Raw genomic sequence first — 26,505 nt, forward strand, 5'->3', positions numbered from 1 at the left:
ACACCACGCACCAGTGCACCACTAGACAACGTATAGAACACACTCAATTGACTGATGAGCGAGCTTAAAGAGTCCAACATACTTGTATGTATCTGCATCGATGCCACATCAAATCTCGGGATGTTAAATAAAACTCACTATCAAGTAAACATAATTTGAGTTACCATTAATGAAACAACAGTTCAGTGTTGGTGACATCGCTGCAAAATTGGGTACCCCCACAGAATCTCATGCAGGGCAGTGTGCTACAACTATTTAGAAACCACTAACAGTATTACAACAAAATCTTTTTCGCCAAGCCAAGCGAGCAAGTCTCTTCCTCGGCAGATGGTGAGTCGATCACTTGGGTCCAGCTTTTCCATAGGAGTCTTTTAGGGTAACCGTTCTGTTGAACACCAGCCCCTCAGGTGTCGAGTCTGAATCCACAGCGAAGTAACCTGTAACCGCGCGACAAGGTGGTAAGCAACTAAGACACAGGAACGCTTTATCTTATTTATCCGAGTTAAACATGTAAACAGGATCCTAATGATGTTACCAAGGCGTTCAAACTGGAATTTGTCACCCAGCATGGCATTTGCAAGTGATGGTACAGCATATGCTCCCTTTATCACCTCTTTTGACTGCGGGTTGAGATCACCCAGCCAATCCTCGAGCTCTGCAGGGTTCTGATCAAGAGAGCAGGAAAGACAGAAGTCAGCGGGAACTTCCATTAGAACAAGGAGCTTGCAACAGGAAGGCAATGAAGAAAATACTATACCTCTGAAAGAAACAGTTTCTCAAACAATCTCACTTCAACCTTGAGTGGCTCAACCCCAGGAGAAGGCTCGGCAACCCAGTGTAACACGCCCTACACAAATTGAAGATGACTTAGAAAGGGGAAGCTGCGAATTAATGCTTCTCATGTATTTCAGCAGCCTATGTACCTTCGGTTTTGTAGCCTTGGAAGGGTCATACTCAGCTCGGATTTCAACAATACTATCTGGATTGTCTCCATAGATAACCTCCACACATTTTATTGGGAATGCGTGTCTATCCATTCAAATGGCAACACACATCAGATGACTAGGCATGAAGTAGGTGAACCACTACTTAGATGTTTCCAAATATATTACCTCAGCATTACTGATTTACCAGGAGCAAGCCCATAGAAATCTTTCGAATCCTTTAGGCGGAAATCAGATTCTTCAATGTAGAGTGTTCTTGAGAATGGAACCTAGGAAAGTTGTGATAGACATTAGAGGCAAAAAGACAATTTAGCAGAATGATGTCATTTCATTAACATAAAACATCCTATCCATTTTCTAAGAAAGATGGCATATAACGTGTGAGAATTGAGAAGCACCTTATAGTGGGCTGAAGCATCACTGTCAGGAGCATTAGGCCACATTTTGGCATCAAGGTTAATTATCGTTCCGTAATCTAAATTAGTTATGACAACCTATATCCACCAAAACAATGAAAAATGATTAGTTCATCAGTTAAGCGATTAACAAAGTAAGAAAAAAAGTAAGGATTTGGGAAATAGTTTACACAGAACCTTTAGAGGATGCAAAACAACCAAAGCTCGAGGGGCTACTTTGTTAAGCTCTTCTCTAATATGGTATTCAAGGCGTTCAACTTGAATCAAGCTATTATCACTGCAACAAAATATTACAGTATCAGTAATACAAAAACTAGGGAAGATTTTCCTGATATTGATATAGAAAGGGGCCAATTTGTGGGACATGGACTTTGTGCTCTAGGTGAACATGCACACATTTTATACGCCCACTGATCTGCGATTCACCTTGTTTGTTGCTTCCCTAACAAAAGTGTACATAGAAAAATAATGGACACTTTCCTTTCCCAATTTGGTAAGACGTTTCTCAACTAACCTTCTTGTTATTCCCATTCCACGAATGAAAGAGTTAATTGCTGTTGATGATACCCCTCTCCTTCTTAGTCCTGCTAGTGTCAATAGTCGAGGATCATCCCACCCATCTACCCACTTGTCCGTGACAAGTCGATTCAGCTGCAAGACACAGGATGTAAAATTTAACTGTATAATGGACCAAAGTCCATAAATATTAAGTAGAAATTTCATCCACAAGTTTCAGGGGTATACCTTTCTTTTGGACATAACATTGTTTGATATGTTTAGCCTTGAATATTCCCAGACATATGGCTGGTATTGGCCCAAGGCTACAAGCAGCCAGTAGTATGACGGACGACGTATATCAAATTCTAGAGTGCACAACTGGCAATATTCAATAGCTAGATTAGTTTATGACAATTTAGGGGCCAAACAACTGGAAAGCAATAATCAGACATTACCGAGTGTGTAATATTCTCAAGAGAATCTACCAAACAATGAGCATAGTCATAGCTTGGGTAGATGAACCATTTGTCTCCAGCATGTGGATGAGGTGTAAACTGCATGTACATTAACAAAGATTAAAATCCCACACTTAAGAAAAATAAGCCAATTATAGCGGACCATTTACCTTTATTCTATATGCTATTAAGTCAGCCATGTTCTTGTTGTCATTCTGCATGTCCTGCTTCATTCGGAGAGTAGCCTTTCCCTCAGCAATCAACCCATGTCTCATATCTTCAAATAACTTCAGCGACTCCTCAATGGGCCTATCTCTCCATGGACTATTCATCTTCTTTTCTCTATACTCCTTAATTTCTTCTGGGGTCTGCCAAGCATATACCCAATATCAACATGCTATATAATTCTTGTTATTCAAAACACACCTATATGTGAAATTCTAGATTTCTTTTAATCCAAAAAAGCAAGCCCAAAGAAAGCAAACCTGGTGATCGACATAGGCTAGTCCCTTCTGTATCAAACAAATAGCAAGTTCATATAGATCTTGGAAATAGTCACTCGTGTATGTAACTTTGTAAGGTTCCCAGCCCATCCATGTGACAATTTCTTGAATATGGTCTATGTATTCTTTCTTCTCAGCCTCCGGGTTCGTATCATCAAACCTGTTATACAGATAACATCATATTTGAGACAAATAAATATCTCTAGATCAGTTAAAGTCTGTAAGTGTTTGAGACAGAAATAAATATCTATGGATCAGTTAAAAATCCTTCATACCTAAGGTAACAATGGCCATTGCGCTCTTTAGCAAGTCCAAAATCAATGAACATAGCCTGTACATGAGAAAGCATGTAAGCATCATTTTGAATTTCATGAAACTCTCTTCAGTGTAGGGGATTATCAGAACCTTGGCATGACCAATATGAAGGTATCCATTAGGCTCAGGGGGAAAGCGGGTCATCACTTTTCCTCCAGTTACTTTAAGATGTTTCTCTAAAATGCTCTTTGTGTTATGTGCTCTCCATATATTTCCATCACTGAAAAATATTTCTGTATGGACCTAAATCACCAAAACAATGGCCGTCAATTACTTCATTAAACTATCCATAGCATGACGAATATGGTGGCATCTCACATGGTTCACGCCTCACGGTACCTTGAAGTTTTCCTCTGGTTGAGGAAATATGGAGTACGGATTTAGTTCCTCCTCAGAAGGTGGAGCAGCAACAGTTTTCTCCTCCTGTATATCATCGAAAACCATACTGACTATACAATAATTAAACAGTCCTATCTTAAATTTGTAAAAAATAATCAGCTAACAAACCTCAACTTTGGCAGGCTTCTCCTTTTTCTTTTTAATAGGCTTAGCATTATCTGCTTCTGTCTTTGGACCTAAAATTTCCACAAGCCTTTTCTCAATTTCCTCCTGTAACATAGTCAAATGGTAGTAACTTAGTGCAAGGCATATGGCAAAGTTCACAACATGAACAAATACAGGGGGAAATTCCAACAAATTCAGCAATTTAGCCACCTTGACCAACTTAGCATCACCCCAGGGTTGCCTCTTCCTAACCAGTCCACATAAGCTGCCAACTGAAAAAAAAAAGGAATAAATAATGCTCAACTCTTACCGTCCATGTCAAAAGGGGGGAAAGGAAGAAAACAGCAAGATTGAAGTAAGAGAAGGTGAACTGGAACCCGAACCATTTATACGATATCGCTGTTCCAGTATGGCCTCCATATTTTCATTTAGAACATCATTGACTGTTGACTGAATCTCTTCAAACGAAACAACTACCCCTGCAGGAAAAAGGAAATATTATGGACTAGTGAGCATAACATTAACTCAGAATGGAGTATATCAATTTCACTTAATTATCACAAGTACTTAATATAAATTGTTGTCAACAGCAACGAGCTTGTGGTTCCACATCTTTAAAAAATTTAACTGCAGATGTAAAAATATAGATAAAAATACATCCAAGAAAACATACCCACACCACAAGCCTCTTCAAACTTCACTGGATCCAAGGAATCAGGACCTAAGGTAGAAAGAAATGACAGAGCAGCATCCAATTGTGCAGAATTCTTGATCTGGAAATTGCATGGCTTGTGTTAAAACTCATCCAAGGTTACAATCGGGGACTACAGAACATCACAAAAACAAAATCACCTTTTCTGAAAGAATGTACTTAATGAGATCTGGTCGGTGCACTAGCGCATTTGCCGGATACTTGGTCGCAACCTATTCAATTGCACAGCAGATTCACGATCATTGGCCAAATACAGTTTAAAAGGCATCACCGAAGATACATCTCCGATCACTCAATTCAACAGTGTGAAATCCTTACAGTGTAAAGGAGATTCCCCACAGATTTGTGGCACTCAGTAACACCAGCCTGCAGCACAAGCAAGAGTTAGAACTGCGAATTAACCCCAGACGCGACGCTAGGGGCGAGATTTCTCTCATCGGCTCCAATCGAAGCGGGGAGAGGCGAACTGAGGCGGGTGACGCATACCTCGGCGATGACGGCGGTGAGGTTGGCTGTGACCTTGCGGTTGGCAAGGGCGTTCTCCGCCGTGCGCTGGTCGAGCCCGATGGCCAGAAACGACTCAAGCTGCGGCGGCACCGCCGCCGCTCCCGGCCCCTTGCCTCCGTCGCTGACGGTCGCCATCTCGGCTGTATTGCGGCGTAGCTCCGACGAGACGGGCTAGGTGTCGGAGCGTGGGAGGCGTGAGCTGAGACGAGGGGCCGGACACGGACAGTAGAGAGGTTCCGGCGAGGAGATGCGGGCCCCACTTAGAGTGTAAAACCCTAGCTCTATTATGTGACAAGGTCCTTGGAAAAATGGATTTCAAATTAAACTCCAAATTTTTCAGAATAGGCCTTACATTTAGGGCCTGTTTGGATACATGCGGCTAAAGTTTAACACATGTCACGTCAGATGTTTGATATTAATTAGGAGTATTAAACATAGTCTAATTCTAAATTAATTGCACAGATGGAGTCTAATTCGCGAGACGAATCTATTAAGCCTAATTAGTCCATATTTTATTAATGTGGTGCTACGGTAACCATTTGCTAACGATAGATTAATTAGGCTTAATAGATTCGTCTCGCGAATTAGACTCCATTTGTGCAATTAGTTTTATAAGTAGCTCATATTTAGTTTTCCTAATTAGCATCCGAACATCCGATGTGATCCTGCTAAAGTTTAGCACCTCGTATCCCCTTGTACATACATTATATAAGTGGACCCACCCGCTTTGCTGTTAGAAACACACGTGCCAAATCAAATAAAACCAGCGTCGAACTCAGGGTTCGAACTTATCTTGCAAGGATGCAAAGTTTGATCACTTTTGTGTTTGTTGGGTGTTGGTCAATGGTGATTGGTGAGCAATGTGATTTTGCATTGCATTGCAGGGGCAGCAGTCAGATGTGGGTAGATCCACGAACTAAAATTAAACAGCAACATACCTTCAAAAATTTCCACGAATAGGTTTTTAATAAAAAATAAAAACATGATACATGCTCACGTGCATCCTTGTGGAAACACATGCAGACGCAACCCATCTATATGCATCGTCCTTAAGAAATTGAACCAGCGGATCTTATAAAGTCATTATATTCTAAAACATTATGCACAGAGCGGTACAATTTGAGAGTATCAGACTATTTCACAGTATTGTGAAAACAAGGATGAGTTTGGCAATTACTATGCATAAAGATGCTCATATATTTTACTATAAACTTGACCAAATTTAAATAATTTGGTTTAGAGAAAAACTTAATATCTTTTAAATTTTGGAAAGGAAGGAGTATATGTTTTTTAAATTGCAAATTATGCTAGGCACATTAATATGTACTCCCTCCAACCCAAATTGTAGGTCGTTTTATCATTTTTTGGTTCATAGTTTTTACTATGCACCTAGAAATTCACAGTGAATTTAGTCATGAACAATTGATCGAGTCATATGTACATTTTCAGAGAGTGTTTGGTTGACATCCAGTAAACATATGATACTGTCTAGGCATGCCACTGGGTATCCATACCCTCTTCCCAAAATCACACCCACTTCAAATGGAGAGAGTATGGGTAGAAAATTATATACCCATTAGAAATGGGGAGGAGAGGATATTGGGAAGGTACAATTAATCAATTGGATATGTATATATATGTAGCATAAAGTTAATTATCCATTGGATACGGGTGGGATTGGAGGGTAAGGAGTGGATAATAATTATTTGAATTTGGGTATAAACAAGAGTGGGTTTGTCCATACCCTCTCAGTGACAGGCCTAATACTGTCCTACAAATTACAAAGTTTTGATTAAATATTTTCTATTTTTCTGGAAATTTAATTAATTACCCATATGTATTCAGGTTACCTTTGAAAATCTATATTTCTCGGTGTTTAAATAGCGAGCTAGGATTTAGCGCCAGACATCGCTGTTATAGCCCGCTATTTCTATTGCAACGGTCGTAGAAGCAGCACTTCAAAGCTGCTATACTATAGCCTGCTATTTAAAGCGCCAATATTTCTTCAAATGATCAATACATTGTATATACAGTTGTAAACCCATTTTTATGCTTATGTCAACTACACGAAACTAACCACCCCAAACCCAAAGAAGGAAACTCAGGCAACTCAACGAAGAGACGATATATATCCCAAGAATTAACAGGACTAAATTAGACCAATTCAGTTACCATATACAACCTGAGGAATCAGAGCTAAAAATAACCTGAGAGGCTTACAAACTGAGAGGCGAACTAACTTGTCCACATAACAATTTACATGACAGCTACCGAACTGATATTTACCAACTGACGAAGCGCAAGATGTGCATATTGTAGAACATAAATCGGCATTAACAACACGACCCTATAAACGACGATTCAGCAGCATAGTCTATGAGCTAACTATGATGCAGCTGTAGTGAAGAAGCTCAATCAGTATTCAGTTATGAAACTATAAGGCCCCAGATTCCTCTCCAGCCAAGAACTTACGGGCCCATGATTCAAGGTACTCCTTACCCATGCTCATGAAAAAGCTTCGATGCACTTCAGACTCTGGCTTACAAAGGTACATTCCAACAGAGAGCCTATCAGGATGAGACAGTGGAATTTCTTTTAGCATGTCCCATAAAGGGGCATTTGGGTCTGATGTTGTTGGTTGTGTCCGAACCAGTTTTGGAGCACTGTCACGGATTCCCACTAATGTACTGTTCAATGCGTCCATGTTCCTGCCATCACGTGGAACTAGAGCCTGCAGCTTTGGATTTGGTTTTGTTTTGCTGATGATTTTCATCTTCTTTGCGCTAGGCTTGAGAGCAGCCATTGTGCTCTCAGCAAAGGAACCAGATGGCTGCACAGATGGTGCACTAGTGTCAGACATGACTTCACAAGGGACCCCACCGCTACTTGCTGCCACCTCATGATGGTTATCTTCACCTTCCAACTCAATAATATCTAAGTTCGCCCCATCTTGATCCCTTGTGTCTGCACCCTGGGCAATAATATTCATTGCAATCTGGGTTTCCAATTCCTCATGAGAATCATCATCCATAATAGGGTCTCTCATGCAGGCAGCATCCAGCTCGCCATCATTAAAGAGTTGTAGCAGATGGTCGAAGAATGGAATGGGCTTGGCGAGAATAGCACGCTCCGCTATCTGTTAAAGAATTATATTCATTAGTGCAGTGGGGAAACAATGCAAAATAATTTGTCCCTCTTATGATACAATACTTACAGGTAAACTAGCCATAATGGCAGCAGGAAGTATAAGCATTTTGTGTTTATTGTTGAATCTGCTCCCAGTCTCATTGGCATACCGAGTCACAACGATCCAGATCTCCTTGAAACGCCTAAAATGGCGATGGACCTGATCGACAGAGTAACTTGTTCTGAATTTAGCATTTACTGCAGATGTGCACCAAACATGGTGCATCTTCTTGAACTTGGTTTTGGGTGGCATTCCTCTCTTTTTCTCAAGGTACCAATCAAGCAAAAACTTTGACATGACCCTGGGCCAATTTGTGGCTTTTGCCCTTTTGATCCGTGTGGTGGTATTGCCTTCTCCCAGGTCCATGTTGTGATCTACATGGATAAGGTATGGTGACAGTACGTAAGAAGATTTCACTGCAATTTTGGGGCAAGGTGGCTACCTTATCAATAGAAGTAGGTCAATCACACTTAAATTGTGTTTCAAATAGCAGAAGTACTAGCAACAAGTGAAATCCATTACAAGTAATCCACAACAGTAGAGGCAGCTAGTAGTAAGATCAGTAAAAAAATGGTGCCCTCAGCATTGTAAACTAGTAAATCACAAGGGAAACCATTTTTCTTGTGTCCATTTGCCCCAGGAACAGTCATCATCATTAATCTATTACACAATCAATTGGTAGTTCAACTGTGCTTAATCTCGAAGTCTGTGACAACTTTAATAAATAAAGGATATTATAATACCAACTGGAACCTTTTTTGGGATCTAATTCTTCTGCAGAACGACACTACAATATTCACTAGAATCCTGTGAGGATGAAGCAAGAAAGGCTAGTGACTAAGCATTAAAAGCAAGTTATTTAGAGTTCAAATGCTCGCTCTCTATTATCATGCAAGATAGTACCATTTGTCAGTTGGGGGATCATGGAGTTGTATGGACACCATGATAAACCCCACATTCAGACTTATTTAAATGGCATTATCTATAGGTTACCATATACGGGACCTAGCAGCATACCTTAAATCAGCTAAGTCCATATTTATTTATTCTAGGTTATTTCCTATGTTAAATGGACTTCCAAAGATGGCTGATGCAGCACTGACAATCAGAGCACATCATGAACGCAACTAAGAACAGGTAAAGAACCATTCCTTGGACACCAACAATTTGTAGCCTGCATTTATTCTGGATTCTTTCCTCAGTTATGTGAGCTGCCAAAGATGAATAGTGCATCACTGACAATCGGAGCACATACATGAACACAACTGAGAATAAGTCAAAATCTACTCACTGGACATCATCAATTTGCAGAACTTTACTTCACGTTTAATTAATAAAAAACTCATAGGTAGGATTAATGGTAAAATTCTCAATGCGTCTGATTGGCGCATATTGTCATTTGAAAAGACATCACAACAGCGAACAAGAATTGATACAACAAGATATAACGAAATTACCCCTAGTTATCTCAGTTACTAAACAAAAATCCAAAGACCAAATAACCGTAACCATATAAAACAGAATGAACTACCCTGCTGAAAACAGGATGTATGCCTTGTTTACTGTGGCAGCATAAAGGAACAGTCATACCAATTGTATCAGGGTCAGGGAAGGCTATTGCGAACCAAATATCACTAGGCTATGCCGCAGGCCTGCAGGGATCGTGAATTTGCATCACATAGGCTAACTGAACCGTACAAGCTCAAGCCAGGTAGTCGAGGCGGGACTCATCTTATTCTTCCAAAAAACAAAAGCGCATTAATTTAAAGTTGAGAGCTAGCTTTGACCAATCGAAGTCACCTGAGCCTTCGGGGTCTTCTTGGCCTCCAGACATCGTGCCCGGCGCCGGCCGCCCAGAGATCCAAGAAATGGCAGGCCCCCACGGCGCGTGCAGGAGGGAGGAGTAGGTTGGTTGCTCGGGCCCCCGAGAGGCGCCGAGCTGGGCTATGGAGGAGAGGAGTCTGGAGGCGGTACGGTGCGGCTGCCGGCGGGAACGGCGGCGAGGCGGGCGCGCGATGTGGCCTGCAGCTGCTGCGAGGCAGCCTGTGAATTGGGGAATTTGGGGGAGGATCCTCGGGGAGGAATAGCATGACAGGTGGGGCCCACAGGAAGACCCCCACCGCAAAACGGTGCCTGGTTGGCGATATTTTGGTATAGTTAGGCGAACAAGGCCCTGGTCGTTCGTGACGCTCCTCCAGCATGACTTACCTAACTTTTGGTGCTAAGATCAAATAAAACAACTATTTTTTTCTACAGCGAAGAACTTAAGTTTTATATTTGTGCCTGTATAAAATGACTCGCAATGATCAGCCGCCATGATATCCGCTAGAAACCAAAAGTTAAACTAGTACACCACGTAGAAATGTAGCCGTGAACCAAATGACACACAATTGAATATAACAAGATATAAGAAGAAGAAGTATGGTAAGAAGTAACTAGACAACTAGACCAGTAACAATCGATCAAGAAGGTCACGGTAATGTTGGCCATAGAGAATTTGCTGCCCTATTTTGTTGTGAACACAGTGTCCACAACACCCAACCCTAATAGAGACAAGCGGCACAAATGGAGGGAAAGGGAAGTTAAAGTTAATCAAGAAAGCAAATTACAAAGTGGGCTAAGTGTGAGGCATCCTTGCTATAATAAGTAGCTCCTGTAGAGTTTGGGTGTAATATAATTGTAAGTTTGGTTATGTACATGTGATGTGGTGAGTAGGGTACGGTGTACGTGGGTGCATGGACACAGATGCTACATCTGTATCCCTGACGAGTCACGAGAAACGTCAAGAAATGGATCGTGCATGACTGTTGACTTTTGACTAGGCTTGCTGGTTGCTTGGACTAGTAGAGACGAACAAGGTAGGAAGTAATCCATCCGTTCCAAATTGCAAGCTATTTCAATTTTTTTTGAAAGTCAAGATATCTCAAGTTTAACTAAATTTATATAATAAAATACTAATATTTATGATAACAAATAAGTATTATTAGATTCTTCATTAAATATATTTTTATAGTATATCTATTCGGTGCTATAAATCTTTGTAATCCTCTCTATAATTTTGATCAAACATAAAATAGTTTGACTCTCCAAGAAAGTTGGAATGGCCTACAATTTGGAACGGAGAGAGTAACTATCTTGCAGTTGTGATTTCAGTCGTATAAAGTTTCCCATAAGTAAACTAGAGCATTATCCCTGCAAAGTTACCATGCACCTTTTTTTTGGCATAATTGTTGATCTTGGTTCAAGCAACAAGCAAGTGCTATACACTGCAAAAAGGAAAAAGCTCACGGATAACTCTAGTTCTGATGATAATTGTTGAGAACCGAGGTTAAATCAGCAGCCTTTTAGCAACTATTACAAACGTATGCAAAGAAACGAAAACAGAACAAAGAAAGAGGAGCAAGTAAAAAAAACATGCTGTCATCATCGGTTATCCTAGTGATGATTGATGCATCATCAGAAGAGCTAGGTAACCAATTGAGGTAAGTAAAGTATTTCTAGCTTACTAATTACTACTACTGCACAACTGTAAAAATCTACAAGCAGGTCGGAACCTATCCGGCCGGCCGGTGATGATCCCTCCGAACATTTTTCTCATCCTACTGGGCCGGTAAATTAAACCATTGGGTCAAGTCCTCTTGATACAGCACGTGGTCAGAGCACGTCCTTGAAAAAGACTCGGAAGTCAGAAGAGGTAGGAGCCCGAGTAGGAGGCGGCCGACGGCGAGCCGCTGCTCGGCGGGCTGTAGAAGCCGCCGCCGCCGCCGCCGCCGTACTGGATGGCGGCGGCGGCGGTGGGGCTGGCGTGGTTGTGGACGCCGTCGTAGGTGGTGATGACGTAGCGGGGGTCGTCGCGGTCCCTCTCGACGCGCTTCTTCACGCCGCAGCCCTCCGACGAGCACCGGTAGTAGTTCCTGCACGCGCGCGCGCGCCAAAAGGCTCATCAGAATCGAGTGATATTTCATTTCTTAGATCTTCGCTTGAATGTTCTGGGAATTTAACTGTTTCCGTAAAAAAAAGAAGCAATTGTATGCGCATGACATGCTTCCATTTGGTAGAATTCTATGAATTTGCTTGAACTCAAACTCGAAATTAGGGACTGTACGCATGTGTACCTTGGATTGGGGCTGTTCTTGACAGCCTTCTTCCCATACTTCCTCCATTTGAAACCGTCGTCCAAGATCTCCACCTCTGATCGCGTTCTGAACCCGATCCTTCCATTGCTTCTCGGTCTCTTCTCATCTCCACCCTCACACGACCTGCTCGAATCAAATCGCCAAAAGCGTCACCAACCAAATTAAAATTACCGCACCCTGTCGAATAAAGGGCACTAATATAATCTGCTACAACTAACAAATTAAGCGAGGGACTAATTGCGTATATACTTACATCGACTTGTCGTTGCGATCGTCCCCACCAGCCCCGCCGCCGGCGCTGGCGAAGACCGGCGCCGCCGGCGAGTACTCAAACCGGCAAAGATCATCGAGCTCGGCGGAGAAGGCCGCCGCGTCGTCGACGGCGTTATTGGCCGCCGGGAAGCTCGGCGCGTAGTCGGACATGAAGGGCGAGTAGTACGACGAGGAGAAGGAACTGAAGAGAGCTTCAGGGTTCAGCCCAAGCGAGGCCGCCATTGCATGCACCACCAGCAAGCTTCGCACTAGCTCTAGCTACACTAATAGCCGCTGTAGCTAGCTAGCCGCCCTGCTAGTGTGCCTGAATAATATTCATGCCGTGCCGGGCTCTGCAATTTATACATCGGGCCTGAGATCCCAAGGGCTTCGCGGAGGCTTCGCAAAGCAGGTCCGAAAGTTCGGAGATGCGTCACCTGTCAATTCCTTGGACTACTCTACGCTTTCAGAGATAATGTCACATGTCAATTCAACTGTACATGCATGCGCGATATATACGATTGTGACGTGCACCCACTGTACAAGTTGCACTTGGCGCGCATATATAATGGATAAGCTTTGTATATATGCAACTTGTACGCGAAAATATATATAGGACTACTGAATAATATAATCAATCTTGTATAGATGATACATATATGTATATAGGTAAACTTTATACAAATAGTATTTTTTGGGGGGGGGGGGGGGGGGGGTAATATATAGATTATCTGGAAAATAAAGTCGTTGTGGGTCTCACTTGTCAGTGTTACATCATCACGACCCTTTCTAACAGTTCGCGTAAAGACTATATGCTTGTATGATTAGGGAACAAATCTTCGCTAGATCTGTGCTGTTATAAAAAAAATATAGTAACTTGATTATCCGGATGCCCAGCTTGTCGTGGACAGATTATTATTTGATTTTCTCGTATCTTTATCTCTGCCGCTACCCTCTCGTCTCTTTCGTTTGGTCACTTATTTGAAAGCTAGGCGTTGCTTGACAGTGACGTGCTTGTCATCTATAGATAGTTCAAAAATGTAGTTATCCTACTTGCTCTGTGCTGCCACGCTACCCACGTACTAGTAAATAAAGAAAAATCATCTGGAGGAGGAGCATACGCGTAGGAATATCGGTGAGAGTCATGTATTGTTCCAAATAATTTCTTCTGCCCCATGCTGCGTTCGTGCTAGTACAGCTTTGACCTACCTGGCTGCCCCTCCCTCTCAGGTAGTCCCGTATTTAGGTTGAAGAAAACGTAAACAGTACAGCACTGCAAAGGTTCATTAATTAGTTAATCCGTGCATTGCAATTGCGTACTGTTTCCCCTTTCCTCAGCATATAGCTTATCCTAAATGCTGATCATATTTTGCGAAGCATAGAGAATTATAACGTTTTTGTACTGCCTATTTTTGGTTCAAAATATATATATTCCCCCATCAAGTCACAAAAGAGTGTCCTTTTAAACATTCACATGGCAACTACACACTACTTTGTTTGTAAATTAGTAGCTGTATACATATTTTTTTCGCAAAGTATAGAAAATTTCTAAGATTTTGAAATAGCTTCTGAATACTAGTACATCTAGACATTTCAACATTTTAATCGGAATACAAAAAATCGTATTGAATACCTTAAATTTGTGACCGCATAAAACCAAAGGTGGTAAGATGGAAATAGCATAGTTTCTGAATTTCCCCGAAAGTGCTAGCGAGTCTTAAAAGAGAGTGTGCGCGCGCGCGAGAGAGAAAAGCGAGGTGGAATTGTTTGCAGCGAAAGCCGCAGTCACGAAAGGGAAGGCACCAAGCGGCCTCCTCCGTCGATCACCACCAGCTGGCCGGCCGGAGACGAAGAGGTCGAATCCGACACCCTCCACGACCACGACCAGCTGCCGCGCGCGCGCCTCCTCGGCCGGCCGCACATCAAATCGATCGCACAGCGGGGGCTGTCCGCTCCGATCCGGCGTCGTCATCGATCGATCTGCCCCTGCCGTGTCTTCTCCGGCAGACTCGGCCGGAAGACGACAGCGCGGGTCGTCGCTGTCTCCATCTCGTCGGAATCCACACGGGGACGGCGACGGGGATCCGTGAGCCAGCTGGTGTGGCGTCGTCGTCGTTGTTTGGCTTGGCCTGCTCGGATTTTGTTCCCTCCACGACAGGATTAGAGCCTAATTTAATTTGACCAGTGATGATGCAGCTGGTCTGCTTGCCGGAACTCTGCCCTGTGTTCGAGGCTATTAATAAGAAGCGGATTAGGCGGCGTTGAATCTGCTAAACGCCTAATACTAGTTTTCTGACGTGAGCATTAGCAATCCCTTCCTCCTAAACTGTTGCGCACTTCCAGTGACGTCATGATGCACCGAGGAATCGAGCTAGATACGTCAGTGTGGTTAGTTGGTATTACTCCCTCCATATTATAGGTCGTTTTGGTTTTTTTGATTCATAGATTTTGGTATATGCACTTAGATGTACCCTAGATGTATAATAATATCTATGCATCTAGAAAAACCAAAACGACCTATAATTTGAGATGGAGTGAGTACTTTGGAATGAGTATGCCCCTCCATGATTTACAGTTCCTTTTCTTCTTGAGGTCACTTTACATTTCAAGTTAGGTATTTTATTTAGCTCAAATTTGTGCTTATGTTCTTGTTAGTACGAGACTGCCTAGATCCTCCTAGGTGATCTTGTCTATATGCGATGGCAATGCTCAGTTGGTTAGATTTCTAGGTTAGAGTCTCAAACGCATAGGTGCTCACATTTTTTAGTAATCTTGAAAGTATGCATCATTCTTTCAATAGTACACAATGCGTTCATCGGCGGTGGCATATACACCTATGATAACTTCATCAATATGATAAAGATCTATCGGCTCAGTCTTTCGAGACATTCATAGGGTTTAGTACTTAGTTGACACGGTTTTCAAATGTTTGGATTTTTATTATTTGAAGTTCACTTGATCCACCAATCCCATATTTGAACAATCAACGCCTAAAGGTAAACCTGCGGGAATAGAAAGCCTATTTTGCATTATATTAACTTCATCTTCCACAAAAAACAAGACCTTATCCGTAACCATCAGGGAGAGTTTGATGCAGATTATCCCTCCTCACTAAGTCCATCATTTGATTCATTGCTACCAATGGTACACTCGTGGAAAATAATCATATAGGACTTGTCCTTTACATATGCGTATAATTGTTATTCCTAGCATAACATGTGTTTTAACGAAACATGAAATTCAGTGGATCTTCCTTCATGATAGGAGAAAGTACGTAAATACCACGCGTCACAATAATGTGGATAGACTCTAACCAGTCTTGAAGTCTCAATGAGACGGCTACATGGTGGGTACACTGAGTGTAGTGAAAGTTTAGGGAGATGTTAAATCACTTTGCAAGTGTACAAGGGATGCGTGAGACACAGTTAGACAAGTTTAGGAGCTACTGATGTAACTTTCTCATTAGTCATTATATTACTGTGCCTCAAAAATATTATGTTATTGTTCTATTTCTTTTATTTTTGAATTAAATAGTATTAAATTAGGTTTAAAAAATAAAGGTATAATCCAAATAAAGTAGAAGTGTAACAAGGCCTAGACTAAATTGATTCTTGACTGCCAAAGCTTTGTAGTAATGAAATTGTTCTCATTTCCAAATGAGAAATTTCATCAACTTATATTGATATACTATTATCTCATTCAAAATCTGCTAGCAATATTGAAACCCGGATTTGATCGCTACATCTTTTATTCAATAAATATTCATAACTCATGTGTAATATTTTGGATTGATGTTTATATTTCCGAATTCAAGTTTTGTAACATGCACACAAAGCAGCACTTTGTAGTTTTCTTTGGAAAACTAACGTCATGTTTGGTTCATGTCACCAAATGGCCCGGAATATCCGACAAAAAAAAAGAACATAATCCCCTTGTTCGGTCTGCAACGATCAGCCCATCACCAAGGCATCCTTCTTAAGCCACCAATGAGCCTAGTAGAGCTTCTCCACTAGTAAAGTAGTTTGGTAGCTATAAGATTATCTACGTCACCATCTCACCATAGATAGCATAATAGATACAATCTCCAATGGTCTAGCGCTGCAACATGTTTCCGAAACTAGTATAAGTCTGTAACATTGTTACATATCGAAATGGACTATAGACTGGCTACTAGTAGTAGTCAGCTTCTCTCTTTTCGCTAACTCCATGTCACTTAGACAAAAAAAAAAATGCAAGTACACCACGATGTAACAGTGTTCAAAGGTGACCCTGAGTCCCTGACGACAGGGGATTTCCACAGCCTGTAAAAAATGTAGGTGCAGGTGACCACGCCGGAGCGAGTGATTACGAAGGGTTTGTGGCCGTAGACGATAGGTGTTAACATCTTTCGTGGCCACATTGCTGTCCCCTACTGTCCGGCCACGTTTGTGGTTTGACGACGACTCGCCGCAGCCCATGAATTCCCTGATTGACGGGCACGGCCTAGCTGAACTGGCATGACTCCGGCCAGCCGCGTGGGTGGCAAATTGTCTACGGAGGAACCGGTCATTTGCATCGCGCGTCCAGACTTATCCAACAGATTCCCTTGGCTCGTCTCAAACATACGCAGTGACCTGACCTGAAATATTAGCTACACTGAGCATGGAACCATGTCCAAACACCATATCGCAGGCCCCATTTAGAGTGCTGGAGTTTCATAGGGAGCAGTTCAATTTCCACCGAAACTGACAAATTTTGGCATTTCCAAAACGGCAAAGGCATCCTGCAAATGAAAAACAAAACTAGGCATTTTCAGGCTTAAGACACCACAGCTCACGGATAAGCTCCAACCGAAGATCTCTGATGGGCATCAAACAGAACAAGCACAGGTCAACCAACCACAATGGCTATCCTAACACAGTTTACCACCTCTTCATTTCCTCCATTATCATATATGTTAAAAGGGCCAAGAGCTGCCACAAGGAAGGCAACAATCTAATACTATGCCAACCTGGGCAGCCAGCGTCAAGAAGCAAATACCCAAACCCTACCCATCTCGGTTCTCACCGGAAACACACTGCGCTGATACCTCTAGTTTGTACAGCAAGGTGCTCGCCAACGATTACAAGGGCTGGGACCTGAATAAAAGCAGGCAGGTCTCTTCAGATGCAGCCACATCATCAAGGGGCACCGATGCTGTAGGACAGGGTGCTTCAGGGAAACCGCAGGGGAGATCATGGCACCATAGGGTCTCCAGACGAACTAGAGCGCCTGTGGGTGTCCGTTCCATCCTGTTCCATTGATGAGTCCATGTCTGCTGAATCTGGGAATGTAAGGATCCAAACAAGATAAAGAACGGACCAATGACTCATATGAGGTTTAATGAACTAGCCATGGAATGAAATACCCTACCAGATGGGGAGCCAGTGGAGTGCCTTGTAAATGAGGAGCTTCTCCGCAGATCTGCATGCATACATGGTTTGCAGGTAAGAAAGGAAACTGACAAGGGCCACAATGACATTTGCATAAAAAAGATAATCATGCGGTTCAACTGCAAGCAGTGTATTTAACAAGGCATTCTTAGTTGTCACTATACTTAACAAACCTGCGGATTGATGCAAACCTTTCACAGCTTCAAAATTCTTGTATGTATAACCCACAAAGCTAAGATCCTTAGAATTAAGCATCATCTGCAACAACATTCCAAAATAATAATGAATTTTGGAGTGAAGAAAAAAATAATGGCATGTAGTTATGGAGACCCATGGACATATGAAAGTGATATGAACAAAAGGTGCCATCCCAGAAGCTAGAACCCCAGACAATAAAAAAGGCCAACTGTCCATATGGTATAATGCGAGTTGCAAAACATTCTATTTCAATTTGGGTGCACCAGCATCATCACTTTAAGTATTTTGAAACAATTTAACAATCCTAAAATGTCTGTCAAATATCACAGCACTAATAACTAGTTCAAGAACTGTGTCATAATGAATCACTCTACAGAATATGGACACTGCTGAGGATTTTTTTTACTTCCCTTTTTTTTCACATTAACTATAAGAATAACTTTAACAGAATAAAACACAGGGACACATTAACTATGTATTATTGGTATTATAGTGTTTAACATGAATGCAATGATGAATGTGGTTTAAGGTTAGCTTTTTTGAATTTCATATTTATGTATATGGTGCGTACCTTCCTTGAAGCCCCAGAACCTGGTCTTGCTGGAGCAGGGTCAGACTGCAGAAAAGAGTCGAAGAACGTAAATGCTGAGTATAATGTACTGGTGATAGAAAAACATAAGCAGTTCATTAATAATAAACCAAATGCAGATAAAAAAAATCCATGCAGCTTTCCCCCCCAAACACACAGGAAAGCTGCCCATCATTTCATTAAGGAGAAGGAAAAAAGGTACAAGGGAGAGGGCATAAAGACCTCAGCCAAGGCACACTTAAAACACGCGTGCACATGTGCTCTGTGTAACACACATGCACACACGTGCTTTGTGTAACACACGCACGCGCGCGCACGCATGCTTTGTGTAACAAACACACACATATGCACACATCCACACTTTGGGTCACACAACACATGCACACATCCACACTTTGTGTCACACACACACACACGCATGCACACGCCCACGCACAACCAGACCACATTCAACCTCGTGCAGCTTGATAATGTCTAAAGAATGACAAATGCATCAAACAAATGAAAACGGATTTTGCTTACTTCCTCAAACTTCATGAAGTTCTGTGTATCCAGCTCATCATTTACTTGAGGCTTGAAAGCTGCCTCCATCTCATACAAGTTGTCCCATTCTATTCCTTGAAACCAAGGATGAGCCTATGAAAAGGATAACAGAAATGATTAATATAACCATACAAAAATATAAAAAGAGGGGAGCCATATCATCCAAAATGAACAACAGTAAAGTATTAGATCTTAATAATGAGAAATAAAAAACCTTTATTTGGTCTGCCCCTCCACTGCCAATCCTGTGATCAACATCACATAATAACCGACAGATGAGATCCTTTGCTTCAAGTGACAAACTTGGACTGTCTGGAAATTTCAAATAGCTTCTCCAATGCACAATCTAGAAAGTTAAAATACATAGTCAATGCAATAATTTAAAACAAAGAAAAAGGAACTTTGCTTTAAACATCTTCGTTATACATAGACTCTGACTCTCTGAGCATAATTTTCTCAATATTTGGCAAACTATAGCAAACTTGAGGAAATCCATTTGGTGTCAGTTCCGCAACTCTTTTTTATTTTATTTGCCACAGTGCCACATCTGATTAGGGTGTTCCAGGCATGAAACAAATTTATGTTCTAACACAGCAGACATAAATAAAGATAACATATAAAAAGTGTTCAGTAAAAACATAAAACCCACCAGTTAACTATAAGCTCTGTACAAAGCTGCAATAACAACTAAATAATCTAACTAAACTATTACGATGTGAAAAACTGACAACATGCCCCACGAAAGTAAGATGAAGATAAACTGTTTGGAAGCCAAGACTAAAACCTTTCGGCACGTAGTTATTGGATCATCTGAATAAAATGGTGGATAGCCAACAAGCATTTCATACATGATTGCACCAAGGGACCACCTGCATGCAATAATAAATATAAACAATGAAATTACAGTAGTTCAAATAAGAGTTCAGTTTTTTTTTTGTTTTGGAAGATGAAAACAAGAGACAACTAAGAATACGAATATATTAACTTCATACCAGTCACATTCAACTCCATATCCCTTCTTTAGTAGAACCTCCGGAGCAATATAATCAGGTGTCCCAACTGTTGAGAATGCCTGAAGAACATTCACATAGCATGTGAAAAAAATTTATGGAAAACAACTTTTGAGAATTTATGATCATGAGAACTAGTTTAACTAGAGAGGCACTTAATATAAAGACATGTCTACCAGTTTTCTCCTGTTCTTCTGCCAGTGCTGAAGCTGTTCATTTGGACTTCTCCACCTCCTACCATTTGCTGTATCGGAGAAAGAATGATCAACGTCCATGGACTCCCTAAGGTTTTCATCAGCCATTGGTTCATCTTCATTCAAGGTTGACAACTTTGAACAATCAATTGGCTTGCACAGTCCAAAATCTGACAATTTCATATGACCATTCTTGTCGAGGAGTAGGTTGTCAGGTTTTATATCCCTGTAACAATGATAAGCCAAAAAAATGTTTAAAAATGAGTAAACATACAGAGCACACTGGATACCATTTAAATCAGATTAAGAAGCATGTAACCTGTGAATGTAGTTATGTTTATGAATGGATTCGATTGCAAGAACAGTCTCAGCAATGTAGAAACGAGCCACGCCTTCATTCAGAGTATCCTCCCGTATGAGGAGGTTCATCATGTCACCTCCAGGAAGGTACTCCATGATAAGATAGAGGTACTCAGCATCTTGGAAAGAATAATATAGTTTCACAATACAGTGGCTACCAACTTCAGCCAGCAAGTTTCTTTCAGCTCTAACATGTTCCACCTAATTACAAACGTGAAAACATTAGCTACAATGGACAGAAGAAACCACTAAGCATACTTAATACTACACTATTTTTATAAGGTGCAATTTGACTTGGCATGGTCTTTAAAATTGAACTTTGCCACAAAGTTTCCTTCAAATATCCTTAACAAGTAGGAAAAAAACATGACAAATTGGAATGTATATTGAAAGTCAAATCTAGTTGTACCACTTTTGTATCACGAAACTCATATAAAGTAAGCCAAATTGGTGTCAACAATTATATAATAAAGTTTAGAAAAGCCTAATTGGTGGTCAACAGTTATAAAGTTCAGACTTCAGAACAGTAGAACACACATATCCTTGTAGCTTTGGATCTCCGTACCCCTTAGTAAACGGTATAACAAACACAAAAAATTTAAGCTGGAAAATAACATACCAAGTCTACTACCACAAAAATGGGACCACAAAAACTGAAAACAACTCTATCCAAATAATGCTTTTAGTAAGTTTCCTTTTGTAAATTTTGGAACACATAATTTTTCTGTCACAGTTATATAACTAAGAAACCATAACAAAGCAGTCTGTCACTAAAAAGTATATAACCAATCCAGTAAACTCCAAATAGTTAAACAAAGGGTTCATGTTCTCATGATGATATTGCTATTGATATCACAGATAATTTACTAGTCAGCATATCAAAATAAGAAAAATAGTAATTAGTTGATTACCATATCTGTGGTAACAAAGAAAAAGAAAAGCCACAATAAGTGATGTAGTTTCCTCTGTATTACCTGACCCCTGACAAGCATTTCAGACTTCTTTAGCTTTTTCATTGCATAAATGTTACCAGAGGATTTTTCCCGACATAGTCGAACCTGTGAGGATAGCAAATTTAAGCTATCAGCGCAAGGAATACGAGTCATACTATGAAAAACAGAAGTTGCATTGTGTAAACACCAGGCACTACAGAGAGGTTATAGACTGTTACATGTAGCTGAGTGGCACAACAGCATATAAAGATTATCATGCCTAATTGTTCAAGATAAAATTACAGAAAAGAAATCATGAGCATGCTTGCAGAAATATGAATGTCGGAATGTGCAAACCTCCCCAAAGGCGCCTCTTCCAATGATAGTGAGCATCTCAAAGTCATCCACACAAATTCTGTGTCTTTTGAGTCTCATGTATTCAGTCTCCTTTCTCTCCAGATCCTTTATTAAGTTTAGCTGCTCCTCCCTGGGAACTTGTGAAGAAGCTAGCTGTTGTTCCAAAACCAAGCGCCTACAGACACAAATGGTACCAATATGCCCAAATTCCTTAAGTATAGACATAACCATTAATGGGTGTGTAATAGAGAAATATGGAATTCTAAAATAAAGGAACGCATGGTTCATAAAAGTAAGGGTACAAAAGGATAACGAGAGAGAGAAAGATTCATTTGGTACAACGACAAATCTAAAACTCATTAGGACTGAGTGTTTGTTTAATTTACCCATTGGGACTAGGATGAAGACAGCATTAACGAAAGTGTGTTAAAACAACAGTCCTTGGACTATACTAGTCTCAATGTTGAGTTCAAAAGTTAGTAAATGAGAGTGCAGCAGCATCTAAAATATTTAGTGTTCTCCCATAACCATCCGGTGGTCCAAAATATAACTCCACATCCAGATTATAAACCTAACTTTAAACTTGTAGAGAGTTCCTTTTAGATTCCACTATGAACCTACAACTTTCTAGAATCCTCTTCTTAGTTTAGGATGCACAATGAATCTCACCATACAATTCAAAAAAGAAACCTGCATTCATTTACACGAATCAATTATTTCTCTGTTGAGAACCAGTTTGACGCAATATATGGAATGGAACACGACAGATTCATTAACTTGATTGAGTCATGGCTCCACTAGAAGAGTGCCTGCATTGAGTCACGCAATGCATGGATTGTGCCTTGCCACATTAGCTGCTGCTTAGTTTCCCGTGACTGATTGAAGGGGATTTGCACTCCAAAACGTAGTTGCATGGATGAATGAAGGAGGGTGTGACCAGAAATGAAGTATGGATGACTTTGGGTTAACATGATGATGCTTGCACTCGATGGATAAGGTTTGTGTTTCATTTAGATCTTTTACATATTTGAAGTATGTGTCGGCCTGACTTTTAAATGTGTTCCTAGAGCATGACTGGCACAACAATAACGTGTAACAGGACGTCAGCAAGAAAATATGTCGAGGAAGAAATTCACTTGTAACACACAATAACATGTGCATGCACGACACATGGATCCGTCTCAACATGTTTACTTGATACTACCTGTTGCCAATGTTAGATCACTTCAAATTTTTCCATTCCATATCATGTTCAACACCAGTTGTCAGCATGCCATTGAAAGCACACCTCAAGCTCTTCTATAAGTGCAAATTCTATTTCTTAGCATGTTCCCACAAACGGCCTGCAACTTTATTCCAATAATGGCACCACATGTCATACACCAATTGTCAGCATGCCACCGAAAGCTAACATACATCAAAGCACACGTCAAGCACCAGTGTCCATTCTCCCTGAAAGTGAGGAAGTGATATGCGCAAACCTCGTCTCTATGCATGCTCCCTCGAAAGCCCACGACTCTATTCCAATAATGGCAAACCCTCCAAATCCCACCATATTGATCAAGCTCAAACAATTCGGACTCCGCAAAGCAACAATATACTTAAGCTCCACTGCAGGCTGCAGCAACACACAACAGCTCAATCCACTGAATACATACTACAAAATCCCACCAATCACATCCCAAAGCACAGCACTAGTAGAACCTAGAGCCACATTCTACAACCAAGTACCACAAAGGGCTTCTGAACCACAACCAATCCAGCTGAATGCGCAGTTCAAATCCTCAATCCCCAGCACCCCCGAAGGAGCATAAGCATACAGGCTACCCCCAAACTCTCTCCTCACGGCCCAGACCCCTGGATCCACTTAAAATCCAGCCAAATGCGCAGCTAAAAGCCTCACCCCCAGCATCTCCACAGGAATCCAAGCACATATAGCACGTGCCACACATGAAGTCGTATTTACATGTCCAGCCTCCAAGGCTCCAACGCCAATTGTCAGCATGCTACAGAAAGCTAATGTATATCATGTCAGAGCACACGTCAAGCGCCGTGTGTCCCCTCCCTCCTGAAACTGAGGAGTGACCATAAACGCAAACCTCATTTCTTTGCATGCTCCCACTAACAGCCTGCAACTTTATCCCAATTATGGCAAGCCTTCCAAAACCCAACATGTTGATTCTAGCCAAATCAAGCTCAAACAATTCAGACTCCGCAAAGTGACAATCTACTTAAGCTCCGCTGCAGCAATGCACAACAGCTCAATCCACTGAATACATACTACAACATCCCACCAATCACGCCCCAAACTACAGCGGTAGAAGCTAGAGCCACATTCTACAACCAATTACCATGAAAGGCTTCTGGACCACAATTAATTCAGCTGAATGCACAGTTCAAATCATCATCCCTCAGCACCCCACAGAAGCATAAGAAATACAGGCTACCCCCAAACTCTCTCTTCACAGGTCAGGCCCCTCGATTCACTTAACAATCCAGCCAACTGCGCAGCTAAAAGCCTCATCCCCAGCATCTCTACAGGAATCCAAGCACGTATAGCACGTGCCACACACAAAGACCTATTCACAATTCACATCATCAAGTCCAATCTTCAGCACCAATTGCTAGCATGCCATCGGAAGGTAACGTATAGCACGTCAGAGTACACGTCTAGCGCCGCGTGTCCCCTCTCCCTGAAACTTGTACTCTAGCGCCGCGTGTCCCCTCTCCCTGAAACTGAGGAAGCGGCCATAAGCGCAAACCTCATTTCTTTGCATGCTCCCATTAACGGTCCGCAACTTTATTCCAATTATGGCAAGCCTTCCAAAACCCACCATATTATTCTAGCCAAATCAAGCCCAAGCAACTTGGACTCCACAGAACGACAATCTACTTAAGCTCCACTGCAGCAACGCACAAAATCTCAATCCACTGAATTCATACCGCCAATCAAGCCCCAAACCACAGCACCAGTAGAAGCTAAAGCCACATTCTACAACCAAGCACCATGAAAAGCTTATGAACCACAGCCAATCCAGCTGAACGCGCAGCTCAAACCCTCACCCCCCAGCATCCCCACAGCAATCCAAGCATACAGAAGCTACCCCCAACCCCTCACCTCGCAGCTCGAGACCAATCGGACCGCCCCCACGCGAGATCTATCCAAATCGCACGCGCTCGTACTCCACCAGCTCGAGGACCTCTGATCAGGAAATTCTGAGGTGGGGGTTCGGGTTCCAGTACCTCTCCTTGCGCTCCTGGAGGTTCTTCATCTGCGCCTTGTAGTGGTCCTCGATGAACTTCTTCGCGGCCGCGACGCGCTCCATGGTCTTGCTGGACCCGACCGCCGCGGGCGGCGCCGGCGCCTGAGCCCCCGCCACCGCTCCGCCCTCACCCTCCTCCGCCACCGCCGCCAGCTGTCCAGCCCCGCCGCGCGCCGCCGACTCCTCCGCCATCTCGCTATCCATGCCCAACCCCAGCACCCCCTCGCACGCTCGTCGCCTGGGACTGGGGGAGTCGCTTCTCGCTGCGGCGAGCTCGAACTGTTTCCTCCTCCTTTTCTACTCGGCAGGCACTCCCCCGATTTCCTTTTTGTTTGTTTCTCAGCGCTTTGTACGCGCGCAGGCCTGCCTGCCTGCGTATATTTTTACCTCCTCCGATCTTTTTTCCTTTCTTTCGGGGTGGTTTGAGGTTTAGAGGGAGAGTAAACTAATCGTGCTGTCATGGCGGGGTTAAAAAGGCTGGAGACAGCTGTGCGGGAGAGGTTACGCAAGCATTGCTTTGCTTAGCTTAGCAACAGGTGGTGGTGCTGCGGGCGGGCGGGCGGGCGGGCGGCGCGCGGCGCGAAGGGCCTGCGAGGGGAGAGACGCAACGGAACGGGGCGATCCCCGCGGGAGAAGAGCCTTTTTCCGTTCGGGTTCGCGGGAGCATTAACTAACACCCGCGTCGGTTTGTGTTCCAGCAGCCATCCTGTAATCCTGTGTGCGTTTCGGGGAGAGAGAACGTACTCCATGTGAGGTGTGACGTCACTGGTTTCGATGAGGACGGTGTACATTCCTTAAAAAAAGAAGAAGTTTTCCCACCTTGCTGTTCAGTGTTCATAGTGTAATGCTCTACCAGTGTAGAGGGCACCTGGTAAATTTTGGCCCCTGGCTGTACCTAATGGCACACCCTTGGTCCAAAGCAACGGTTGTTTGATCTTTGCCTCTTCTGGTCTTTTTCTCCCTCCAATCTTCTTTCAAGGAATTGTCTTCTTGTTTAAATACAGGCGTCTGAAATTAGTCGTTCGTACATTGATCTACTGGATTCGCTGCTTCCCCACATTTGCCATGGGAATTTAACAAAGTGAGTTGCCCCACCCCGTTCATTCTCACCGGCTATCGCCTCATCCTCCATAGCCTACCGCCTTACCTAAAAAAACCCAAACTTTCTAACGAGATTGTGTTCTAAAGACCTTATTTTAAGTTGTATAGCGTTTTTTCC

General features: G+C 42.3%; 4 protein-coding genes across 6 annotated transcripts; all 4 read right to left on the reverse strand.

Annotated features, from left to right (window-relative positions):
* Positions 1 to 145: 145 nt before the first annotated feature.
* Positions 146 to 5,096, reverse strand: LOC117848465 (glutamine--tRNA ligase). The gene is made up of 22 exons (XM_034729887.2): positions 4,834 to 5,096; positions 4,666 to 4,713; positions 4,488 to 4,559; positions 4,309 to 4,408; positions 4,019 to 4,114; positions 3,846 to 3,907; positions 3,639 to 3,740; positions 3,471 to 3,554; positions 3,222 to 3,374; positions 3,092 to 3,147; positions 2,799 to 2,976; positions 2,484 to 2,681; positions 2,314 to 2,412; positions 2,105 to 2,236; positions 1,875 to 2,011; positions 1,538 to 1,637; positions 1,343 to 1,438; positions 1,113 to 1,213; positions 924 to 1,029; positions 758 to 847; positions 536 to 665; positions 146 to 437 (listed from the first exon to the last, which is right to left on the reverse strand). The coding sequence occupies exons 1-22, from the start codon at positions 4,987 to 4,989 to the stop codon at positions 340 to 342; spliced, it is 2,394 nt and encodes a 797-aa protein (XP_034585778.1). The 5' UTR covers positions 4,990 to 5,096; the 3' UTR covers positions 146 to 339.
* A 1,868-nt stretch (positions 5,097 to 6,964) lies between these two features.
* Positions 6,965 to 10,132, reverse strand: LOC117849839 (uncharacterized). 2 transcript variants are annotated; one of them, XM_034731542.2, is made up of 3 exons: positions 9,842 to 10,132; positions 8,069 to 8,415; positions 6,965 to 7,990 (listed from the first exon to the last, which is right to left on the reverse strand). In XM_034731542.2, the coding sequence occupies exons 1-3, from the start codon at positions 9,873 to 9,875 to the stop codon at positions 7,289 to 7,291; spliced, it is 1,083 nt and encodes a 360-aa protein (XP_034587433.1). In that variant the 5' UTR covers positions 9,876 to 10,132; the 3' UTR covers positions 6,965 to 7,288. The 2 variants fall into 2 exon arrangements, with proteins under 2 accessions (XP_034587433.1, XP_072148723.1); XM_072292622.1 differs by lacking the exon at positions 9,842 to 10,132 and adding an exon at positions 9,632 to 9,828.
* Positions 10,133 to 11,325: 1,193 nt separating this feature from the next.
* LOC117849840 (probable WRKY transcription factor 51) lies at positions 11,326 to 12,772 on the reverse strand. Its single transcript, XM_034731543.2, has 3 exons — positions 12,431 to 12,772; positions 12,157 to 12,300; positions 11,326 to 11,955 (listed from the first exon to the last, which is right to left on the reverse strand). The coding sequence occupies exons 1-3, from the start codon at positions 12,670 to 12,672 to the stop codon at positions 11,727 to 11,729; spliced, it is 615 nt and encodes a 204-aa protein (XP_034587434.1). The 5' UTR covers positions 12,673 to 12,772; the 3' UTR covers positions 11,326 to 11,726.
* Positions 12,773 to 17,312: 4,540 nt separating this feature from the next.
* On the reverse strand, positions 17,313 to 25,742 carry LOC117849460 (uncharacterized). Of its 2 annotated transcripts, none has more exons than XM_034731021.2 (13): positions 25,267 to 25,742; positions 22,024 to 22,198; positions 21,709 to 21,792; positions 20,694 to 20,935; positions 20,357 to 20,600; positions 20,163 to 20,242; positions 19,955 to 20,039; positions 19,385 to 19,516; positions 19,150 to 19,263; positions 18,610 to 18,654; positions 18,014 to 18,098; positions 17,821 to 17,871; positions 17,313 to 17,722 (listed from the first exon to the last, which is right to left on the reverse strand). In XM_034731021.2, the coding sequence occupies exons 1-13, from the start codon at positions 25,488 to 25,490 to the stop codon at positions 17,643 to 17,645; spliced, it is 1,641 nt and encodes a 546-aa protein (XP_034586912.1). In that variant the 5' UTR covers positions 25,491 to 25,742; the 3' UTR covers positions 17,313 to 17,642. The 2 variants fall into 2 exon arrangements, with proteins under 2 accessions (XP_034586912.1, XP_034586911.1); XM_034731020.2 differs by having other exon boundaries at positions 17,313 to 17,731; positions 25,267 to 25,736.
* Positions 25,743 to 26,505: the final 763 nt, after the last annotated feature.

This window comes from Setaria viridis, chromosome 3 (genome assembly GCF_005286985.2).
Source record: "Setaria viridis chromosome 3, Setaria_viridis_v4.0, whole genome shotgun sequence".
NCBI lineage: Eukaryota > Viridiplantae > Streptophyta > Magnoliopsida > Poales > Poaceae > Setaria > Setaria viridis.